This window comes from Hemibagrus wyckioides, linkage group LG11, assembly GCF_019097595.1.
Source record: "Hemibagrus wyckioides isolate EC202008001 linkage group LG11, SWU_Hwy_1.0, whole genome shotgun sequence".
NCBI lineage: Eukaryota > Metazoa > Chordata > Actinopteri > Siluriformes > Bagridae > Hemibagrus > Hemibagrus wyckioides.
This window is the reverse complement of record NC_080720.1, coordinates 11,831,690-11,853,402: the sequence shown is the minus strand read 5'-3', so window position 1 is coordinate 11,853,402 and position 21,713 is coordinate 11,831,690. Positions and strand designations below refer to the sequence as shown.

The following is a 21,713-nucleotide window of genomic DNA, read 5'->3' as shown; positions in this document are numbered from 1 at the left end:
CTACAGAAAAAAAAAAAAGAAGAAGTGGGATGCCCTATCAGTCAGGAAGAGGAAGAATCAATCCCTGTAACATTCTCCAGAATGGTCCTAAGTAGAATTTCTTTACGTGATGAGTTATAGCAGTGCCACAATTTTAATATCCCCTGACTAGAAACTAAAGATGTGCTCTATTGTATTCCCCTCAATTAATAACCTGCTACAATAAATTAATAGGCATCTCTGCTTCCTAAAAGAAACTGAATAAGAATACACAGCATGGAAAGGTCAGGAGGAAGGCTGTTTTCGTGTTTTCTCTTAAATGCTTGTCTGCGAGCACTTTTCCAAAGGTTAAGATGTCATAAGCACGGAAGGATGCTGTGCTGAGGAAGAGGGGTGGTGCGTGTGTGTCACGGTGATTGAGACACACTGTGACAATGGGCAGTAGGAGACTGGAACGCAGGCCTGGCTGCTATGTGGCAAAGCATCCTTTGTATATATATATATATATATTTATAAAATCAACACACACACACACTCATACACACACACACACTTAAGAGATGCTACTGCAAAGATTGCTTGTCTTTGCAATATTACTAGAATTTTCTAGTAGGCAGAGGGAGGAACCAGAATTTGATCATGGCTTGGTGACTAAATGATCAAATCTTTTGGCTGAACTCATTTTAACTGCAATCTGGAGAAATGTTTGGATTTATAAGCAACCAGCATTTGTGTGTATCCACTTCCTTTATAAAAATTCTCAAAATGAACACAGAGAATGCATGATCTGCAATCTGGTCCATCCATGTCAGACGTTGCTCATAATAATGAAGAAGTATTAATGAACAAACCTTTATGAATTATGGATATAAGTTATACGTTTATGGATAGGGCATTTTTACTTTCATGCATTCTCTAGTTCTCTAGACCAATTATGTAAAGGACAGTGATGTAGTTGAGTTTGAGTTTGACAGTGCTGGCATTTCTACCTTTGGGTTTCTCAGCTGTTTCCAGTGTTTCTACAGACATATTAGTAAGGATCAGAATTAACCTGACCGCACCCAATTCTATTCTAAAAGGAAATCATAAACAAATCAAACAATTTGTCTCCCCAAACAGTAAAACAGACGAGTTCGACATAATAAAAGACACTTATGAGGTATATGCTGAAAGAAAAATTAAATTTGAACCTATTTTTTTAAATCAACACAGAAATACACAACTACTCATCCTTTTGTTTTCCAGTGGCTTGAAAGATAAAGTTGGCCCAAAGCCACGGTTACCACAAATTTACTTTTCTGCTGAGTGAAATTTATTTGCTCTTGCTGATTTAACTGAAAAGCAGAAAAAATATAGATTTAGTCTCCCATATCAAAAAGGTCAAAAAATCATAAAAGCTACAAAGAATAAGAAAAAGAGAAAAGGGCAGAAGGAAGTGCTTTAGGAAGGGCAGAATTCTTAAGGAGGGTTGGGAGTCCCATAACATGAGAGGAACAGTTTATGACACTAGAACAAAAATTTATCTAAACACTAACATACCAGCAAATATATGACCTACTTTTGACCTGAGTCCCTCTAAGGCCCCATGCTTTGCTTGCTTCGTTGGTAATCAACCTAGAAGCTGACTTGGGAGTTTAAGACCCCCTGCAGAATTCGGAGTTAAACATTAGATTTATGCAGAGGCTTTCACTTCACTGTCTTTTCAGCTTGTGGAGTAAAAGTCAGGTGAACACTAGCTGTAATAGTGTGGTAAGTTAAGCTTGAGTATATAGCTAACATTTTTTGTTAAGATTTTTGCAACTGAGTAACATTTTCTCCGTATTGTTTTTCTCTTATTTTCAGAAAGAAAAGACTACATTCTGCTCTCTTATTTTCGACTGCCTCTTAATTCCAAGGTTCTTGAATCCCCAGTGTTCAATTTCATCTAAAAGCACCAAAATAAAAAAGATAAATTAACTATTTTTTTCCCAAGTAGATATTTCATATTCCCACACCTTTAAGCAAGTTTTTTTTTTTTAGTCAGGCAAATTAATATCCACTCAGAGCCAAAACCTGTCACTTTCAAAACAGCACATACAGTACATTTGCAGTCACATATAGACACCAGCTAATCCCAGTGTTCGCATGGACATAAAGAAGAGAGGAAAACATGTATTTAAAAAACTGCATGTAAATAACTCCCTTGCTATTAATTAGGAGAGGTGAAATAAGCTTTTCACACATGCTACGATGGCTGTTAATTTGCATCAAGTGTCTCTAGGGAACAATGCATCTGATAGAACTCACTGCACTCCATCAAACAAACGGTACATTCAGCGCAAACAGAACTGTACGCTCCGAGGACTGTGATGTATGTTCCTTCATAGTTGATTCTAATTAGCTGTGTAGCTTAACTGTAATGTTGTACCAGCTTATCCTGCACAGGGTCATGGGGAACCTGGAGTCTATCTCAGGGGACTCAGGGCACAAGGCAGGGTGGACAGGGTGCCAACCCATCACACACACATACACTCCATGCTATGGGTAATATAGAGCTGCCAATCATCCTATAATATACTGTATGTCTTTGGACTGGATAGAAAACCAGTGTATCTGGAGGAAACCCCTGAAGCACAAGGAGAACATGCAAACTCCATGCACACAGGGTGGAGCCAGGAATCAAACCCCCAACCCGGGAGATGCAAGACAAATGTTGTAACCACTAAGCCACTGTGCCCCCCCACCTATGGTGCTCAAACAGTAAAATTAATTAAGACCACAAGGGCTCCAGGTCTGGGCGACCATAACAGTGTTAGTGAAAGTGCTTAGTAACAGAGAGGACAGGGTGTTGCAAATTGAGAGCACACAAGTTATTAGCAAGACCGAAGCAGTAAATCGAGAGTGCAGGGAAGCTTCAGTGTGTGACCGCATGTCCATCCTGTGTGCTCAGCCATGACACATGCTCTCACTTTGCTATCACTTACTCACAAGGCTACACTATACCCATGAGTCAAAATCAATTTTAAGACTTTGGGGCAGAAATAACACAAATGTTCCCACTGCTGAACCAATCCCCTTTTCTTCCAAAAACAAACAGTGATCTCATTGAGTGTAAACTTCTCAAAAAGTCTACCACGTCTTTAGCCACGTTGCTCGTTTAATATAATTTAAGAACTACTTTCCAGTTATATGATGCTTTGTTATGATCATTCATACCATCTTGAATAAACAATTCTGGTATTTTTTCTAAACTGAGAAACTTTAAAATGGCTTGTTTTTAGAGTGATCCTGCAGACCAATATCCTACTGCATCTCATCAGTGAACACAAACAATATGTATTGTTATTGGTAGGCTGTTGAATTAGGCAATGTTTAACTCAAGCATGTGGTCATATCCAGCAATGACTATGAGACTAAGAGACTAAGAAACCAGCAACAATACAGTGTCTGATACACTTATTCCAGCATCACACACAACACAGTACCACAGCAGTGTAACTGCTGCACTGGCCAGGGGTGATCCTATAGTGATCCCTTTTTACTGATGTATAGAGTACCTACATGTGGTAGACAAACTCAGTAACAGATGTCAACAAAGTGACCAGAGAGTGAAGTTACTCTATAATGTTAAGCCATTGAGTCAGTCTTTAGAGTCACTTACATTTAGTCTAGTGGTTCTATGTACTGCATAAATAAATAAATAAATAAATAAATAAATAAATAAATAAATAAATAAATAAATAAATAAATAAATAAATAAATAAACAAACACTACTGCATACCTATAAGAACATTTTCTCAAATATAAGTAATATAGTATTTAATCATAAATAATTTGCGAAATACTGTAGGTGATATCTTATGACCCTATGATCCACATGTGAATCCTATAAAAAGGAGCAAACATTTGTATATTCTTATATTTATATTTATATTTTTACAATAGATTTTCAATATAATATATAATATATTCTAAAACAAGATTTCAATTAGTTTAATTAGCATGTTTAGATTTTTTCTTAAATGTTATGGTTTTTTTTATCATAATAAACAACAGATCAAATAGCAGAAATAATATATAATATTATTATAGTGATCATTTATTTTGCATAAGGGCTAACTGAATCACCAGTCCATTGGGATGTGTAGGATGAAGTCTGCACATGTACTTTAATGCACAGACATGTCTTCTTTATAGGAGAGAACAAAAAAAAAAAAAAAAAAAAAAAAAAAAAAAAAAAAATATATATATATATATATATATATATATATATATATATATATATATATATATATATAGTTAATTTCACTACTCAAAATAGTGAAAGAATTTTAATAAAATAGGCTACATCCTGTAAACATTATGACATTGTGTACATTAAGTTGCATACATAGTTACCTGTCAGCACATAAATAAATAAATAAATAAATAAATAAATAAATAAAAAAACAAACAAATAAAATAAAATAAAATAAATCAAGTGCCATTTTAACAACCTTGTTTTGCAAGGTTTTACTCTATTAAAAAAAACACAGAGATGACATCTACACACAGGTAAGTGTGTATATTCTAAAGGAGACACCCAGAGAATCACCTTAAGTACCTACATAACTCAAATCTCATATTTCTGTGCAGTTATTGAGTAACTTTGTAAAGTCGTAAATTTTGAACATGTCCCAAGGTAATTTTTTTCCTGATGAGTTTTACCACTGATTTACTGTAGGGTTGAACTTTTCCCTGCTAAGAACTATCACAACCAACAGTATATACAGTATATACAGAGTATATACTGTACAAAATGTCTTATTTTGTTCCCTGTTTGCTTTCTTTTGATTGTCTCCTGCGTTATTTTAAATAAGGCTGGCTCTATACAGTGCTGATGATTCACAAGAGCTCATTAATGGCATTAGATTTTGGCTAGAGTTAAGTCAAGCCTCCTGTAGGTCTTCTGCATTGCAATTGCAACACACTTTTTTTGAGCACATTTTCAACAGCCTTGTTACACTACTTGGCCTGAAAAACGGTAGTCAATTACAGGATGAAGTCACTTCTAAATTGAGTCTGAAATGTAATGTGTTTCAACCCACACACACATCGTTTTGCCCCTTGAGGTAGTTCTGTATACGGATTTACAAGTCCTCCTTGACCACAGCATTGCGCAATTTCTCTGCAGCTATTTAACATGTTGTTTAAACATAAACCAATTTCCTGACGTAAAATTACAGCTCACTAATGTGAGCACGATGAGAGCTGGAACAACAGCAGATTAGCTGCGCAGCCTTGATATTAATTAGCAGCTCATAAGATACATTCTTTTACCCAAAGAAAACGTTTAATAGGAGCATTTTGCCTTGATTACAAACAGCCCCTGTGTTTGTTTTCTTATAAACAATGAAACAAGTTGAGAGCAGTGGAGAAAGCAGAAAAAAAAAATAGTGTACATGTCAAATTTTAATTTCCCCTGTTAGCAGGGAAGGACACCCCGGGGTGATTTTGTATTTGTATCACTATTTCCGTAAAGATCAGCTTTCACATTGAATTTGCTGAATGACTCGGGGAAGTCAAGCAACATTCTGTTTCCATCATGAACATGGCAAACAGTTGATCATGTTTACGCCGAGAATTTAATGCATTATTTACAAGTCGGAGGCTAATAAAAGCAGGCTGCTCATTTGCTAATGATGCAGAGCACCCGGAGCGTTATTCCAATTACTTATATTGCAAAAGACTCAAAACCAACAGGAGAAGCAGTGTGTGTGTGTGTGTGTGTGTGTGTGTGTACCCAATTTTCAGTTTCATTGAAATGATTCAGAGATTACTTCATTTCTGTACACAGATATGGGTTTCTGTGGAACACTAAACTGCATAATAGAATCTGTAACTCGCAGTTTGTCATTATACAAGGCCACCCTGAACATGCACATACACACTGAAACTGAGAATCAGGAAAAGCCAATTTTCTGCAGGACTATCTACCAACATCTTATTTCAAATCATTATACATACTGAGAGTAATTTGGTGTTAGGAATGAATGCATTGATGGATGCGTTCTCAGAGGAAACCAACAGAGCAGATAATTTCTTCAAATCAACTGATGACAAGAAAAAAGAAAATCAAGAAATATATTAAACTTCTACTGCTTACATAACTCCTATTAGAAAATACTTACATAAAAAGTATATATTAAACACAAAATCTAATATACATAAAATAAAAAAAAAGCATAAAAAATATAAAAAGAAAAATCACACTATATATTTTTTTCCCTGTAAAACACACACACGCACACACACACACACACAATATATATATTAATATATATATATATATATATATAATTTTATATTATTCACTTTTTTCTGCAATGGTCTATAATAAACGATAAACTTTGACAATCAAGTTCATTTTTTCTAATTCCTGACTGGTGGTGGTTACAAACACTCCATTTTGTGGCGATTTGAACTCTCTTTCCAACAGAAAGAAAACCTCTGAGCCTTGTATAAGAGCTGCCACACTCATGAGAACTTCTATCTTACTCAGAGCATTGAGCCGGTTAACTGCCTAATATGGGAATCTTAATATAGCCCTTGTCCCCTCATTACCTCAGCACAATTCTCATTAAACAGAGTGTCCATGCATGGCCACATGGGAAAAGTATTAGAGGAGACATTTTTTTTTTTTACTTTTTTTTCTCCACAGTGTAATACAGTTCCTTGTGCTCTTTAAAACACATCTGTGAAGTGAGCAGATAAACCCACCTCGAATTCAACTTTTAACAGTCGGTTCTTTGCTGCACACAGAAATAGAGGTCATTTTTTTATTTTTTTTTTTGGAGTGTTGGTTTCGTCTGGTTGAATACCTTTGGGATAAATCGGAACGCCAAATATGTACCAGACCTTCTCGCTCGACATCAGTGCCTGACCTCACTAATACTCTTGAGGCTGAATGGGCACAAATACCACCATTTAGTGGAAAGCCTTGCCAAGGAATGGAGGTTATTATGACAGCAAAGCAGAGACTAAATCTGGAATGGGATGATCAACAAGCACATTTGTGCGTGATTGCTCAGGTGTCCACACACTTTTGGACACGGCACGGACTACAACATATGTGTGGCCTAGAAATCTAACAGCAGATTCATTTATTATGTTCCCTTTAATTTCCCTGTGGCTGCCTGGTGATTTGACATGTATGTTTGATAGTCTGATCTCGAGCTCTACTGAACCTTTGCTCCACACCTCACACCTCATAACATCCTGTAACCAGCATGCATGCCCTAATGATGACATCTCGATCATGTAGTAGGTTAAAGTCCAATTTCAAATGGCGCATTATGCTGGGAAATGCAGAAGAAATTGTTATGCATGAAAATGGTGCCGCAGAATCGCAGGGGTTGAAATAGGGGAGAGAAAAAAATAAAGGGAGATCAATGCAGCTTTTAATTTTACCCCTCATTGATCATGTCAATAGCGCGCACACCTTTCACAAGTGGCAGAAATAGCGACTCATATTTCTGGTGGCGATGTGGCTGTAATGACTTGTCTGTGAGTGTGACGTGTATTCCTGGAAGGAAAATTAATGTCTGTTCCCCTTTGGAGAAAGAAGTATTGCATAAATATGAAGCAAAGACATTTGATGCTTTTGAAATCATAATCATGCTCACACTCACAGACAACCAACTCCCCAACACCTCCCCACCCCTCACATTCTCTCTCACTCACACACTCACAGACAGACAAACACAGGGTCTGCGGGTGTGTATTTCAAAACGCTTTCATTTCCTTGTGGTTGGCTCATTGCTTTAGTGATTACAATGGCGAAAGCAGCGAGGTAAACTGAGCCTTTGAGAGGAAAGGGTGTTTATTGAAATCTAATGAAATTTAGCTCAACTTAATCAAACTCTAGCAAATACTTCACGCAGCAGGGGTTTGTAATGAATACAGCGCACACACACACACACACACACACGGTCAAGAAAGTCTGGAAAAACATTTTGAAATACTCTGTTAAAAGCCTAGTTTCACACACACACACACACACACCCCACAGAATCTTCTGCCTTATGCACATTATTATTAATGCAGCTAATTAATGCTATGCCTACACCATCTAATCCTCACCTTAACCTCAGTAAACAAAATTATTTTTTTTGTAATTAAAGTAATATGTTAAAAATAAAGTTTGCTTGTCTTTAGTCAGAACTGACAAGTCACCCAATCTCAAACCTGGCAATTTTTAAAAAGAACTGCAATAAATGACCAAACTTTAGCTAACTTCTGGCTAGTAGATCGAATTAGTCAATATAATAATTTACAGAATTATTGCTAGCATACTAGTGAACTTGGAAAATGGCTGTAATTACACAGTGAAATAATTATTTCAAGTTATTTAGCATGCTAAAAAATCTGCCATTTGGTTAAGATTGCACAGTAAAACAATTTACATAACATTTGCTAGCTTGCTTGAGAACTAGCGGCAAACATTAATGTTACTCAATATTAGGAAAGTTAGTTACATTTTACTAAAGAATTGTTTTGTAACATTGTTGTTAACTAACATTTTTACCTGCTTGAACTTTAGAATCAAGAAACCTTAGTTAATATCAAAGTTACACATTAAATTAAAACTTTTAAATTGCACATTTTCCTAAGTTAAACACTGAAACTATAAATTAAGGTATTGGTTTATTGGTCATTCTGTATACAATAGTGGAAATGTTCATTATTTGGATTATGTTCTTAACCTCTGATATTTAGTACATGCTAGTTACTTTGCCAGTGTTATGTTGGGTGTGTTAATACAGATCTAGTGTGTATTGTAGTGTGTTTGCCTTAACCAATGCATAACGTAAAGTGCCACTATAAAGTGGAATGTAGACCCATATTTTTATGCTGAGAATCTTGCTAGTATTACAGGTTTTGAGTACATAATGTGTATTTTTACACTGGTTGATCATTAGCTTGGCCTGGCTACAGTTGGAGAGGAAACATTAAAAGGTCACTTATAATTGAATACCTAGTTTTGGTAGCTGGCCAGTTTGTGAATTGTTGCTAAACTATTATATTGAATAACTAAAAGCAGTATGGTATGTCATGCATTATTTAGTGCAGAACAACTAAAACGAAAGACGAGCTGCATGCAGACGTAGAGATCACAGCAATATAACTCACCATAGACCTCTGTATTAATCAGAGTAAGCATGGATTGTGATTAGAGCTTATATAAGAGGCTGAATCTCTCTCTCTCTCTCTCGCTCGCTCTCTCTCTGACGGAGCAGCATGGTGGAGGTTTGTGGGTGGTGCGAGTCACACGGTTTATTGTCATCTTTGCAATTAGACAGCCACAGATGTGCATACCTTCTGGCAACCAAAAAGCCCCCAACCACCAAATTAATTTTAGCCTCTCCCCCCTCCTCCCTCTCTCCCAAACAGGTTTAGCAGGGAAGAAGCCTTCTTACTCACCCTGGGGCTTAACCCCCATTTAGATGTCTTGCAGTAAAAGAGAGACCCAGTCAGTTTCTTGCTATTAAACAGGCATTTGTACCTTTTTGCACATTGTGCAGCTGTCATGTCTCATTTTGCACATTTCGCTTCATGTGTAGAATTGTGTAATGCTCATTAATTAGTTTCTTCTAAATAACACTTCCACACATTTTTACATTTTGCATCCTTATCACACCAACATGAATACCGTGAATGTTCACAACTCTAGCTTCATATATGTTTTTCTATTTGTTTTGACTGTAGATTATAGTTATATTATTAGATTATCTATAGATTATAGATTATAGTATCTTATCTTAATATATATATATATATATATATATATATATATATATATATATATATATATATATATATATATATATATATGTATGTATATGTATATATTAGCAATACTTCAGTTCATCTCAATTCAATTCAATTCAAAACTATACCATCACTATGGCTCTCATGATGGCTACAACTCAACACTCACCTGAGCAGCAGGATTTCAGAGAGAACGCCAAAGCAGATGGCAGCCATGTTGAAGACAGTATGTAGAGGAGGGTTATCGAAGGCTGTCAGCATGCGGTACACGGTGTAAGGAACCAGGGCCACCAGCATCATTGTCACCACCAGCACAAGCCAAAAATGCCACTGAGATACCACGATCTGCCATGGGGCAACTCTCTGCTGCTTGTACTAAGGAAGAGACAGAGTGAGAACAGAGAGGGTTAACAGTGAGACTCACACTTATGACTAAACATCCACAGCTTTTTGCACCAAACAAACATGATTTATCATCAATGAAACAAATCTACAGCTCAGAATAAATGCATGGCATGTATTTCAAATATAAAATGGAAGGGTTACATTTTTGAGATTATTTGCTAATAAATGTCTTGTGTATTCATTTCATTTATTAATCCAGTGTATTAATATAAAGTAAGCATAACAATACCAACAATGGTCATTAAAAAAATAGCTATAGAATGAAACATAAAGCATCCTAGTTTTGTCACAACGTGAAACTTTTAGACATTTTTCCTAGATTTAGACATTAACAAAGGCTCAACATTTTATATATCAGCCAGCATAGTCAGTTTTTTTCATCTGTAACTAACCCCAAATACTACAGCAAACAAAGCACACTTCACAAATCATACCAAAGCTTTACACTTCATGTAATGAAAAATGGTGAAATGTTTTTTTTTTATTGATTGTTCACTACAAACTTGCTGTAAAGGTTTGTACAGAACTAGCAATAATCATCACATTAAAGGTACACAGATTCATCAGCATGTTTTTGGGAAGTGAATGGTATCTGGGGAACCTAGAGGAAAGCCACATGGACACTGAATAATAAAATTATTTTCAAGGAAGATTAAACCTATAATTAAATTATGCTGTTTGTGTCAGATCATAGTTCTGATTGGTGAATCAGGTCACACTATCTGATAAAGGTAAAGTAGTTTTTTGCTCATTTTATGTTTTATCAAAGGAAGGCCTGATTAATTCAAATTCATAAATATTTATAGATGCCAGCTACAACACAATGTTGTCAATGCAAAGGGGAGGCTGTATGGTGTGGTTGACTGTCATGATTCAACATTCCAATTAAACTTATTTCTTTAATATTCCTATTAATTATAATGGCAAAAAGCAATTTTAAGTGTTAAGCTGTTCTAACAACAAGTCCTGGACAGACGCTGCATCTCGAACCTGAGTTTCAAATATCGTTTTTTTTGTTTTTTTTTTATTCTTAGGCCAAGTCATTAGGGCTTTTGATTGAGGAAAGAAAAAAAATGAACAAAGGCCCCTTTGTGAGGTCCAACAACTCGTCTGATGAGAACAGCTTCACACCTGTTCTTTAAACGACTCTCTCTCTCTCTCTCTCTCTCTCTCCCTTCCGGCGTAGAGTGCTCTGTTGTTACAACACATACAGGTCTCCACTTAACATCAGCTCTAGCACCAGAGGGGATTATAAAAGCAGGGCAGGTTAGGTAGGTCTGTAGGTGTGTTTGTAGTACATATATATATATATGTGTGTGTGTGTGTGTGTGCGCGCACATGTGGGAGTGTGGACGAGACTGAGTGTGTGTTCTTTATCAGTCATCCCCCTAAGGTGTTTTGTTTCTGATATATCTGACTCAACTTACAGGTGAACAGAAAAAAAATAGAAAGAAGAGGTTATTTAAATGTGTAGACAGAAATGTGGCTTATAGTTTATATTACGTTTCACGGTTCAGACTTGCATTAAAATGCTACGACTTAACACAGCGCTTATAGAGATTAGCTGTTTAGTCTGCATTTTTCTTCGGATGAAAAGGAGTTCAGACCTGTGGCTGAATAGAAAATAGAAAATGCAGCCTCAGAAGTCGTGGCATGATATTTGAACGTCTTTTAATTAGCGCCTGGGCTTCATGTACACATGCACAGTGCATCGCCCTCTTTAGAATCGCTATTCATTAATTAGATTCTTTGTGGCGACCGCCATCAAGCCATCCGCAATGTTTAAGGTTACATCAAACCGCAGTAAGTGGCTTCCTGATAGCAGGCCACATCTGTCTTCATTACTCAGACCGCTGTCAGGCTTTGCTCTTCAGCCAGAGAGAGAGAGAGAGAGAGAGAGAGAGAGAAAGGCTGATAGGACCCAAACACTTAACTTTTGCCTGCTTTTTTTCCACAGAGAAACACTAATTTTCAGAGAACATACAGGCACCTACTTATGGACGATTTCCTTCTAATCCTCTTAAAGAAAAATCACACATTTTTAAGGGGCATAACTATTTCTTTATGTTTGAAGTTTGTGGTTTAAGAATCAACTCACTTGAATACAATTATAAAATACAATTGGTTTACTGTATATAACCCAGAGGACCTTGATAGATCCTTAATAAAAAACAAAAACAAAAACATGATATAATGGAAATAATAATCAATGATGTGAAAAATAGCATAACATGCCCTATATGTAAACTAATGAATCACATGTAAAAATGGCACATGTAAATACGTATACCAAATCACTGGGATACTAATGTAAAGGCAACGGTTTACTGTGTATAAACAAGAAGGATAAAGCTACTTAAAGGATCCTCAAATAAATGTGTGACATAATAGGAACAATGTGACCACATGTGAAAAATAATTATTGATCTCGTCTGAAATATAAAACAACATGCTCTATATATAAATGAATGAATCATGTGTAAAAACAGCATATACAAATGTCATAATGAACTGTGTAAAACACACATATAAAAATAAAAGAATTGTGTATAAAAAGACTATAAACAAAAAGTTTCAAATGTGAATCCTTTGCTTAAGTGTAAAGTTCATATGACTTTACTGTAATGGTTGCAAGAGCGGCAAAAACATTCCTTCTAGTTCTAAGGCCTTGTTTAAAACCTTCACCTGTTAAAACCTCTTTAATGTTAAAAACACATCTACAATTGCCCTGACTTAATACAATTATCACAAGCCTTCCCACACTGGTGCCACATGTGTTTGGAAATGTACTCATGAAGGCTTCTGTGTGTCCACTCAGCAAGGGGCCACACAGTTGTCCTCAGAAATCCACACATCAAAACAGAACAAACATAAATGAGCCGAAACAACAGATAAGCTGTCAGGGGGTTTGGATGGTTCCTGGGCTCCAGCCGTGTCCCCAAAACCCACTCTTACTTCCTGAATGGTCTTGTGTGTCTGTGATTGGTTCCTGGGCACTGTGTTTATCTACTCCAACCTCCCCCATTCCTCAGTCCTCATCCAAACAAGCTCTCTTCATTTCAGTACAGACACTAAATACTCTGTACATCAGGGTCGCCCTCCCACGTGCCTTGTGGGATACTTTTGAGGGCCAACATTGGTGTTTATTCACTTAGGCAGCTAGGAGATGGGCTAGTGGATGAGAGTTCACCTAAGAATAGCCTCTCATGAGCACGGAACATCCTGTTTTCAGTGCTGCATAGGTAAACGGATTTCGTTTGCAGAGTAAGCGAGATTTAACGACAACCCCAAACTGCCGATTTCAATGGACTCAGTGTTTTGGGTATGTTTCAAGAAAATATTTACACACTGGCAATGGGGCCGCTTAAAAGGATATGGGGGCTCTTTGGACTGTTACGCTCACTAATCCCTATTATCTAGCGTTCTGGTTTTGATGATTTCCATCTCCCCACTCTACTGGAATTCTAAAAGCAGGCCCGAATTCAATCCCTCTGTATCACCAGTCATCCCCTAGTCTGGAGTACTTATAGGTTTTCTGCTTGTGTAGACTTGTCTTTATTGGCTTTCTTAAATGCCTGGTTGTTCAAGGCTCTCGGTGAGAGCTTTTTTTTTTCTTGAGGCGTACATATTCCTCAGGAATCCTCTCTGAGTGTGCGACGTGGCCCTATGAGAATTCTCCAAGCCAAAGAAAACACATTTTAAAAACAGATGGAGCTTGATACTTATCATGCAGTAATTAGATACACATTGGCCCCTTTTGTCCTCTTTATGGACTCTTATGGACCAGGGGTCAAAGATCAGTGGCATTAGTATCTTGAAAAGAAAAGAGAAGGAGTTGTGCTAGTGGAGCACACACAGATTTTTCCCCCCATAATGCATCATCAGAGGTTTAAAAAGTCAGTAGCAGTAACATATGGGGCCAACATTAGTGTCATTCATGCCTAGGGTATAATATGACTAATGCTGGTCATAGAGTTCAGCCCTCTGTAACTGCAGTATAGTCAGAGATAATCAGATATTAAATAGACAAGATCATAAAAGAGATGATTTTGCTTTTATTTTGTACAGCCGGGTGACTTAATGAACGCCTTTCGTCCTTCTCGAATGAAAGCAAAACCAAACTGAATTTCAGAAAAATAAATAAATAAATAAATAAACAAATAAATAAATAAATAAAATAGCACAATCGTGAACGTCTCCGAGCTTATCGGACCAATTTCCGCTGTTGTCTCCTCGCTGAATAGACACAAGCGCGAGAGATATTGCTTTGTTAAAAGTAACATACTTTTCCATCTCACTAGATAATGGGCTCGACTCCCAAGGTAAAAGCTCTGGAGGACGGACGTGTTGTCGAACAATGTCGCTCTGTCTTCTGATGGAAAACGCTAAAGGAAGAGCCGAGCAGGGAGAGAAAGATAAGGATGTGAAGAGGAGGTCAGTCTCCAAGTCTTAAATAATCAGGGGAGAGATAACAGGGCTGGTTAAAAGTTTTTTTAATGGCCATGTGCTGAATGGAAGCACCGCTGTTAGCCTTCTCTCTCCAGTCCTTCAACAGGCCCCTGTGTGTCTGCTATATTTATATTTAAAAAAATGACGAACCTACGGAGGCCAAGGCGACTCCGCTCGGGTTAAAAGCATCACAAAGAAGGTCACCACATATACCCAGGAAATCTAATTATCTTGTTAGACTCTGAGGAAAGCAGCTACATTATTGAGACAAGGAGGAAGGAATAGAGTTTTTATATTTTTTATTTTTTACTTATTTTTCTTGTTCTCTGAAAATGAAAGCAGCCTTGAACGTGCGTTTGGAATATTGAAAAAGTGCTTTAATAAAGAAGATCTCGTAAAAGCTAGTTTTGTCAAGTGAGTCAAAGACGCTACAGCGAGGAGATTTGTAAAGTGGCTCTAGGTGAACATGTTTGGTGCAACAAAGCAAAATACGACCAGGGATAAGATTACAAAACTAATTAGAACATAAAGTATAACACTTTCAAAGAAGGTAAGAGCTACTAATAATATGAAAAATATATTTTGATTAAGCGACGGCACATCACATGAGTTACATAGAGAGCTCAGAGACCCCAATTAATTGCACTGTTTGTGTGATATATGATATGCTCACAACAACTATAAATAGCATTAAATTATATCTCTTAATGAGCAATGCTTAAACATTAGCTAATGCCTCCATCAGCTTCAGACGCATGACCCCATTACATTTTTCCAGCATGTTTGTGAAAGCGTATTATGAATGATTAAAAAAAGATTCCAACAAGAACCTGTTTCTGTAAAAAAAAAAAGTAGAACTTAATGCATTCAAAGTTTAAAAATCTAGTGATAAGCAACCAGACCAGGAAAACACCATCTAACAACTGCTGCAATATATTAACTAGTGGCTAATACAATTGCAGACAGGAATGTGTTTATCACTTCCTAATGTTTTATGAATATGACCTTTAGGGGCTTCTCCAATCAGTCAATATGCTGGCAAGAGGTCTGTTGGGATTATTTAAACCCCAAGATCCAAGAAGTAGGACACTGTACACTGGTGCAATCATTATTAATGAGCATTTGGTTAGCCCAAATACCTTTTCTACTTTTGTTTTTTTGGAGTTTTGTGACTCTTTTGTGACCATTTTTTTTCCAGATCTACTTTTTTTATCTGATGGCCGAGGCATACGTGTTATAAATTCTTTTCTAAATTTATCTAAATGTATACGCAGACATATTCGCTGGTGCACACATGCAGCTTTTTTTTAAACACACACTTAGACTCAAACTGTCCACAAGAAGGCCTTGGAAAGATTAGGAGAGTTGGAGAAATTACAAGAATGTAATGTTTTTCTCTGTGGATCCCACAACTGCTGATTAAATCTACAAGTTTATCTTTAACAAGTGGAGCCTAAATGACATTCATGGGAAACAGCCACTTGTAGAGCGTGGTGCAGAAGGATGATGTGCTCTAGTAAGAAATTTGGAAGGAGGAAAAAAAAACAACAAAATAAAACCCTGAGCCCTGTTTTGCATAAATGTGGCTGCGTTGGCGTGGGAGGTTTAAGCAGATGCTGCTGTAAGCATAGCATTAGCATAGTCTGACATGACCGTAGAAAAAGTCTGAAGAATGCATGTTTTTTTAGGGAGAGAGACATTGATTAAGAGAACGGTTTTATGAAGGAAAGGAAGATGAAACCATTAAAACTGAACAAAGAAGTAAAACTAAATTATTTTTTCTTTGATTAAGCTTTTGAACAGGGTGGCATGGTGGAGCATCAGGTTGCATTGCTACCTCACAGCTACAGGTTTCCTTGGTTCAACCCTGAGCTCGGGTTATGAGTTCTAAAGGGTTTCCATGTATGTTTCTTTTACGTTCTCTGGTTTTGTCCCAGCACCCACGGTCATATAAGGTGGCCATATAAGGTGTGAATGTGAGTTTGCTCATGCACATGCGAGTTCCCAGGAAAGATCCAGATTTACCCCAACCATGACTCAGGATGAAAAAAAATGAATGAAACAAATATTTTGTTAAGATAAGATGCTATTCTGGGAAAAGGTGGGATTGGGTTCAGGGCTTCTCCCTTTACCCCATTTCCTCCAGATCTTCTCAGTCTTCTCAGTCAAGTGATCTAGCCACTGATGTGTTTTTTATTTTCCATGTTTTTTTTTTTGTTTTTTTTTTTTGGTCCAAGACAGTTCTGAGCAATTGCCTCCCATAATGAGCCACGGTTCGTTAATCAACTTAATTTATAATTTAATCGAATGGATGTGGCTCCGTGCAACTCTAAAGTCTCCTAGGGCTGAGGGGGTGTTTGTAGCATTTCATTAACACCCAAGCCCTTCAGAAATACACTGCTGCATAGCTTGGAACCTTTCTGTAAAACACATCTGAAAAACTGTGCTCAAAAATAAAACGGCCATAAAATTAATTTAACAGGGCACGCCTTGCAATGCCACTCCACACACATTGACCTCCTCCTTTCGGTGATGTGAAAAAAATGTCCCAGAAATTGCACATAAAAGCTAATTGAGTTAAATATATCCTGAAAGAGTACAATGTTTATAAAAAAAGGGGAGGTTTTACAGCCCAATGACTAATCCGAGAGCATTTATTTAGCCTGCTATTTGGAGCGTTTGGTAAGAATGAGACACAGGGACTCGGCTTTTTGTGTTGCGCTGTGTTTGCAGACGGGCAGGCTAAAGTTCCTGTTGCCCGAGAGGAGAGTCCATTAACTAATAGAGATTAAAAGCCTGATGCCTTTCGCCCCCTCCCTCGGATTACGCTTCCAAAGTGCGCAGGCTGATTGATGAGAACCAGCAGGCTGACTGAAATCTACTCTTTCATTAAGGCCTCCTTCCCTCAGTCTGTTCATCCATCGCTCCGTCCTCTTTACTCTAGGTGTGTCACAGTAGGGGAGAAGGAGGTAAACACACCGAGAGGTCTGGAGGAGATAAGTGGAAGCACTTTAGCAGGAGCTGCACAAGTAGACTCCATGTGCGTTTGCTTTCTGAAGATATTTTCGAACGGCAATAACCTTTTAGAATTACATATTCGTGGAAGTCGAATTCTAGCAGGTGGCAAATTTATTTCCCTGATAATGAAGGGTGATAAAGAATTTGTGCGGCTTCTCTTGAAGAGCAAGCAGTGGGCTAGAGGGGAACTCTGGGGGTACAGAGTTTGTGCCAGTATAGTAACAGTGGTCATGTTATAATACTTCAACTTGGTGTGTGATTGTGTGTTGTGTCAATCCCAGGTGGATAAGCACATCCTGACAAGGCAATCAGGAACAGAGCAATCCAGAGGCCGTGTGGCCTCGCCGCTCTCGTCCCTCACTCTGATGAGCTTTTGACAAATGGGGGTGTGACCAAAATTGGTTTTGTATGAGCGCTTTCACATCTGCCTCTTAGCAGGATTATTGCCACCTGTCTTCATTGGCTACACCGAGTCCATCTATTCATCTGCCTCTAGCTTGGTGCATGTGCTGCTTCAGGGACTTTCATTCTCTCACTTTCATTTTCAACACACATCGAACCCAATCCGGGTCAACAGAGCCACCCCAAACAAATCTGCTCAGCACATATCCACCAAATGTCAGCCTGCAGCAGAGACAGGAGGCGAAAGGAGTATTGCAAACCCTTCTTCTGTTCCCCCTGCCTTTTAAATTAACGACAGATAGTGCTCAGCAATCGAGTGAACCCCCGTAATCGGATAAGTTACTCAATTCAGATAATGAAAGCTGGGAGACCCTTTGTCCTGGGCCTGGCAATATCTCTCATGATCAATCACAAAGCGGTCAGGCGCCTCGAAAATTCTCTCCTGTCTGTCTGATCATTAATACAGCAATAAAAGAGAAATGGTTATGTTAAGCCTGGGAAGCAGGAGATGTGATCAATAGGCAGATTGTTTGAGTGTGTCACATTTACAAAAGGAAATGCTAGGAGTGCTGGGTTTCACATGGTAATTATACTCTCTAAGTATTATTAGCACTTAGTGGCTGAGTGCAAAAGCAAAGTGCATAGCTGTAAGTAGACACTAAACAGAAATTGGTTTGTGATAATCAACTGACCCTAGCACTAAACCACGACAAGTTTAAAAAAGAAAGAAAGAAAGAAAGAAAGAAAGAAAGAAAGAAAGAAACAACGTTTATGTACTGGACGGGAGGACGATGCTCTCACTCAAGGTCGATGAGAAACTCATATCAGTCACAGATGTAAGCGTGGGGCTTTTTTAATTAAAAAGGAATGCCCTCGCAACAAATGGCACAGGACAGATCCATCAGACGCAAAATTAATTAATACATGTCAATGAGGGATGTTTGGCACCCACTGAGCTTATCAAGAGTGCAGGGCTGTTACACAACCTTCAGCTGTGGTAAAAAATAACAGGCTGCTAACACTGAGATGAGAGGCAAGGAGTGTGTGTGCGTGCGTGTGTGTGTGTGTGCGTGTGTGTGTGTATGTGCATGTGTGTGTGAGTGTTGTAGGCGTAGGTTGCCTTTGGTCAGTGCACCAGCTGCCCACACACAAACTGTTTTACTCAGTCTATTTTCCTGACTGTTTTTTGCAGAAACCCTCACGCTGAAATTTCTCATATTCACCAAGACTCTCAGTCGTGATAATGAATGACATTTACACCTGATTGGATAACAAGTAATAACAAGTAAGACAAATAGCCATTTAACAACCTGCTATCACTTGCACCGACTGAAAGTTCTACCAAAGTCTGTGTTGAACCTAATTGTGCACCATGTTCAAATTTATAAACTCAGTAGTTGCACAAAATGACAGGTACAATATAGCTAGACCTGTTACAACCAAAATCTACACCTACCCTCTATAGTAGATGCATGATTGTCATAAATAAACCAACTCTGCTCAAAATTAACAATGATGCCAGAAAGAAAAATTAAGTAAAATTTACACCAAGAAATCCATTTTGATTGTGTTAGAAGGATTACTTCTTGTGGATATCAAACATGGATATTCATGTGGATGTCATCAAACTGAAATATTGCCACTGTACTATACAAACACAAAATACTTTAAAAGTTTACCATAAATGTAATATTACACAGTTGTGCAGATTTGGTTTTCAGGAGTTAGATATTTTTCATGATTTATGATTTGGTGTTAAATTTGTTACGAGACCCCGAGCACATATTTGTTTATAAATCAAGAGTAGCTACAAGAGATGGATAAATTGTGTCATAACTTTATTGTCAAACACAATCCTGTTCATTTTTCTAGGGTAAAAATTTGAAGGCATTAACTGCTTCCTGTGTGTCTCGATTCATTGAAATCATATTTCCGATAGTGTTACTGATTGGCTGCAAAGTTTTGACCTCTGCACCTGAAACTCTACAGTGTTCTAGATTTAACCATACTGTTCACAACATGTGGTTTGATACCAACTTCATACCCTGACTTACGATCAGCTGGTGCAGCTCGCCCTTGGCTTTTTTCTTGTGCTTTGAATGCACTTTTGCATTCCCATTTCATGACTAAAAATGGTTGCCAAATATTCCAAAGGCAACATGATGCCACTTCAGAAGCATTTAAAAGCCTAATATCTACATTCAAATCCAGTGTATTCCTGATTCATCTATTTTGCAAATGAAAGCTTTACATGTACATTTACAGCATTTGGTAGATTTGCATGTGCTCTCAATGAGATTCTGTAGCTGTTGCTCAGCAAAACACATTTATGTGTTTTATTTATTAATAATATGGAATGGAAAGAAGCCCTAAACGAAAGCCGGAATTATATTTAGTGTGTAGTAGCCATCAGAACTATGCTAACCTACCCAAATGTATTGAAGCATATTACTGCTAAAGAGTCAAATATCTTCTACGACTCTACTAACTGGTTAGCATCAGGTGAACTAAACTAGGTATATACTGTAGCTGTTGGTTAATATTAGACACCTGGAGGATGTGAGATATTCCAAATGAAGTTGAGTTACATGGAAGATTATGTTAACTGTGATTCATTAAATGAATTTAGAATACTCATAAAATCCAGTTTAGCCATACTGGCAGGCTACAGCATTGCAGAGCTTAGCATTCATTCATCCATTCATCTTTGGTAATGCTTTATCCTGGATATATCCTGAGATTGATGGATGCAAGAAGGGGACACATGTTAATTAGACATTTGCCCTGTGATGGACAAGTATCCCAAACATTCACACACTCATTCAAACCAAGAGGCAATTAAAAGTTAGGAGGAGTTGGAGGAGGAATGTGAACATGGGAAACTCCACACTAACTCAAGCTCAGGAACCCTGAAGCTATGAAGAAGAAACACTACCCAGTGCTTAGAAACCTACCTATTTAACCAGAGTGACCCGATCGTCTAATAATAAAAGCTTTTACAGCCTGAATTCAAGCATTAGAAAATGGAAATGCAGTTTTTATGTTGTTTATTTTCACATGAATTCAGCAACATGCAACATCAATATCCAGACTCCACCTTTCTCTGTATGCCTTTGGAATATAATATGTAGATAAATCTGATTTTAATGTTACCAAATAATACTGTTCTTGCGTTATGGCCGTCATTAATATTAAAAGGCTAATTAGCAGAACTGCATCATAGTTCCAAACCTCCAGTGGATTTTACAGAGTACGTTATAATGACAGAAAAACTGCAATAGCTTAGTTTTCTATCTCTTATCCAGGCAATTAAACAAGTAATTAATAATAGCACAACATTAGACGATTCCCTCGTGTATTACTGCAGTTACATGTACTGAATATACAGTAAGTCAAATTAACATCTACACTAACAAGTCTACTTAAGTGAAGTCTATGCAAATTAACGACACAGTGAACAGTAGTTATTTCTTCACACAAAATGTATTTTTCCACAAACAACACAGTTGAGCAATCACATTAATAAATAACAAAGCAAGTAATGTTAAGGGCTACATTATTTTTATTTCACTAAATTTCCCTAAAGAGCTTCAGCATTCATAATCAGCTCTTTTAAGTGTGAGTTGATTAAAGTAAAAATGAGTTGTGTCCTCAGGGATGTCTTATGATT

General features: G+C 37.4%; 1 protein-coding gene across 2 annotated transcripts in view; it reads right to left on the bottom strand.

Annotated features, from left to right (window-relative positions):
- Positions 1-21,713, bottom strand: part of LOC131362194 (uncharacterized) — a 126,646-nt gene that overhangs the window by 7,497 nt on the left and 97,436 nt on the right. For both annotated transcript variants that reach the window (XR_009206137.1, XM_058404038.1), the window contains one exon: positions 9,939-10,144. Coding sequence is in view for 1 of the 2 variants with exons in the window: in XM_058404038.1 (XP_058260021.1) it covers positions 9,939-10,144 (206 nt within the window). In the remaining variant the exon portion in view is untranslated. The remainder of the gene's footprint in view (positions 1-9,938; positions 10,145-21,713) is intronic.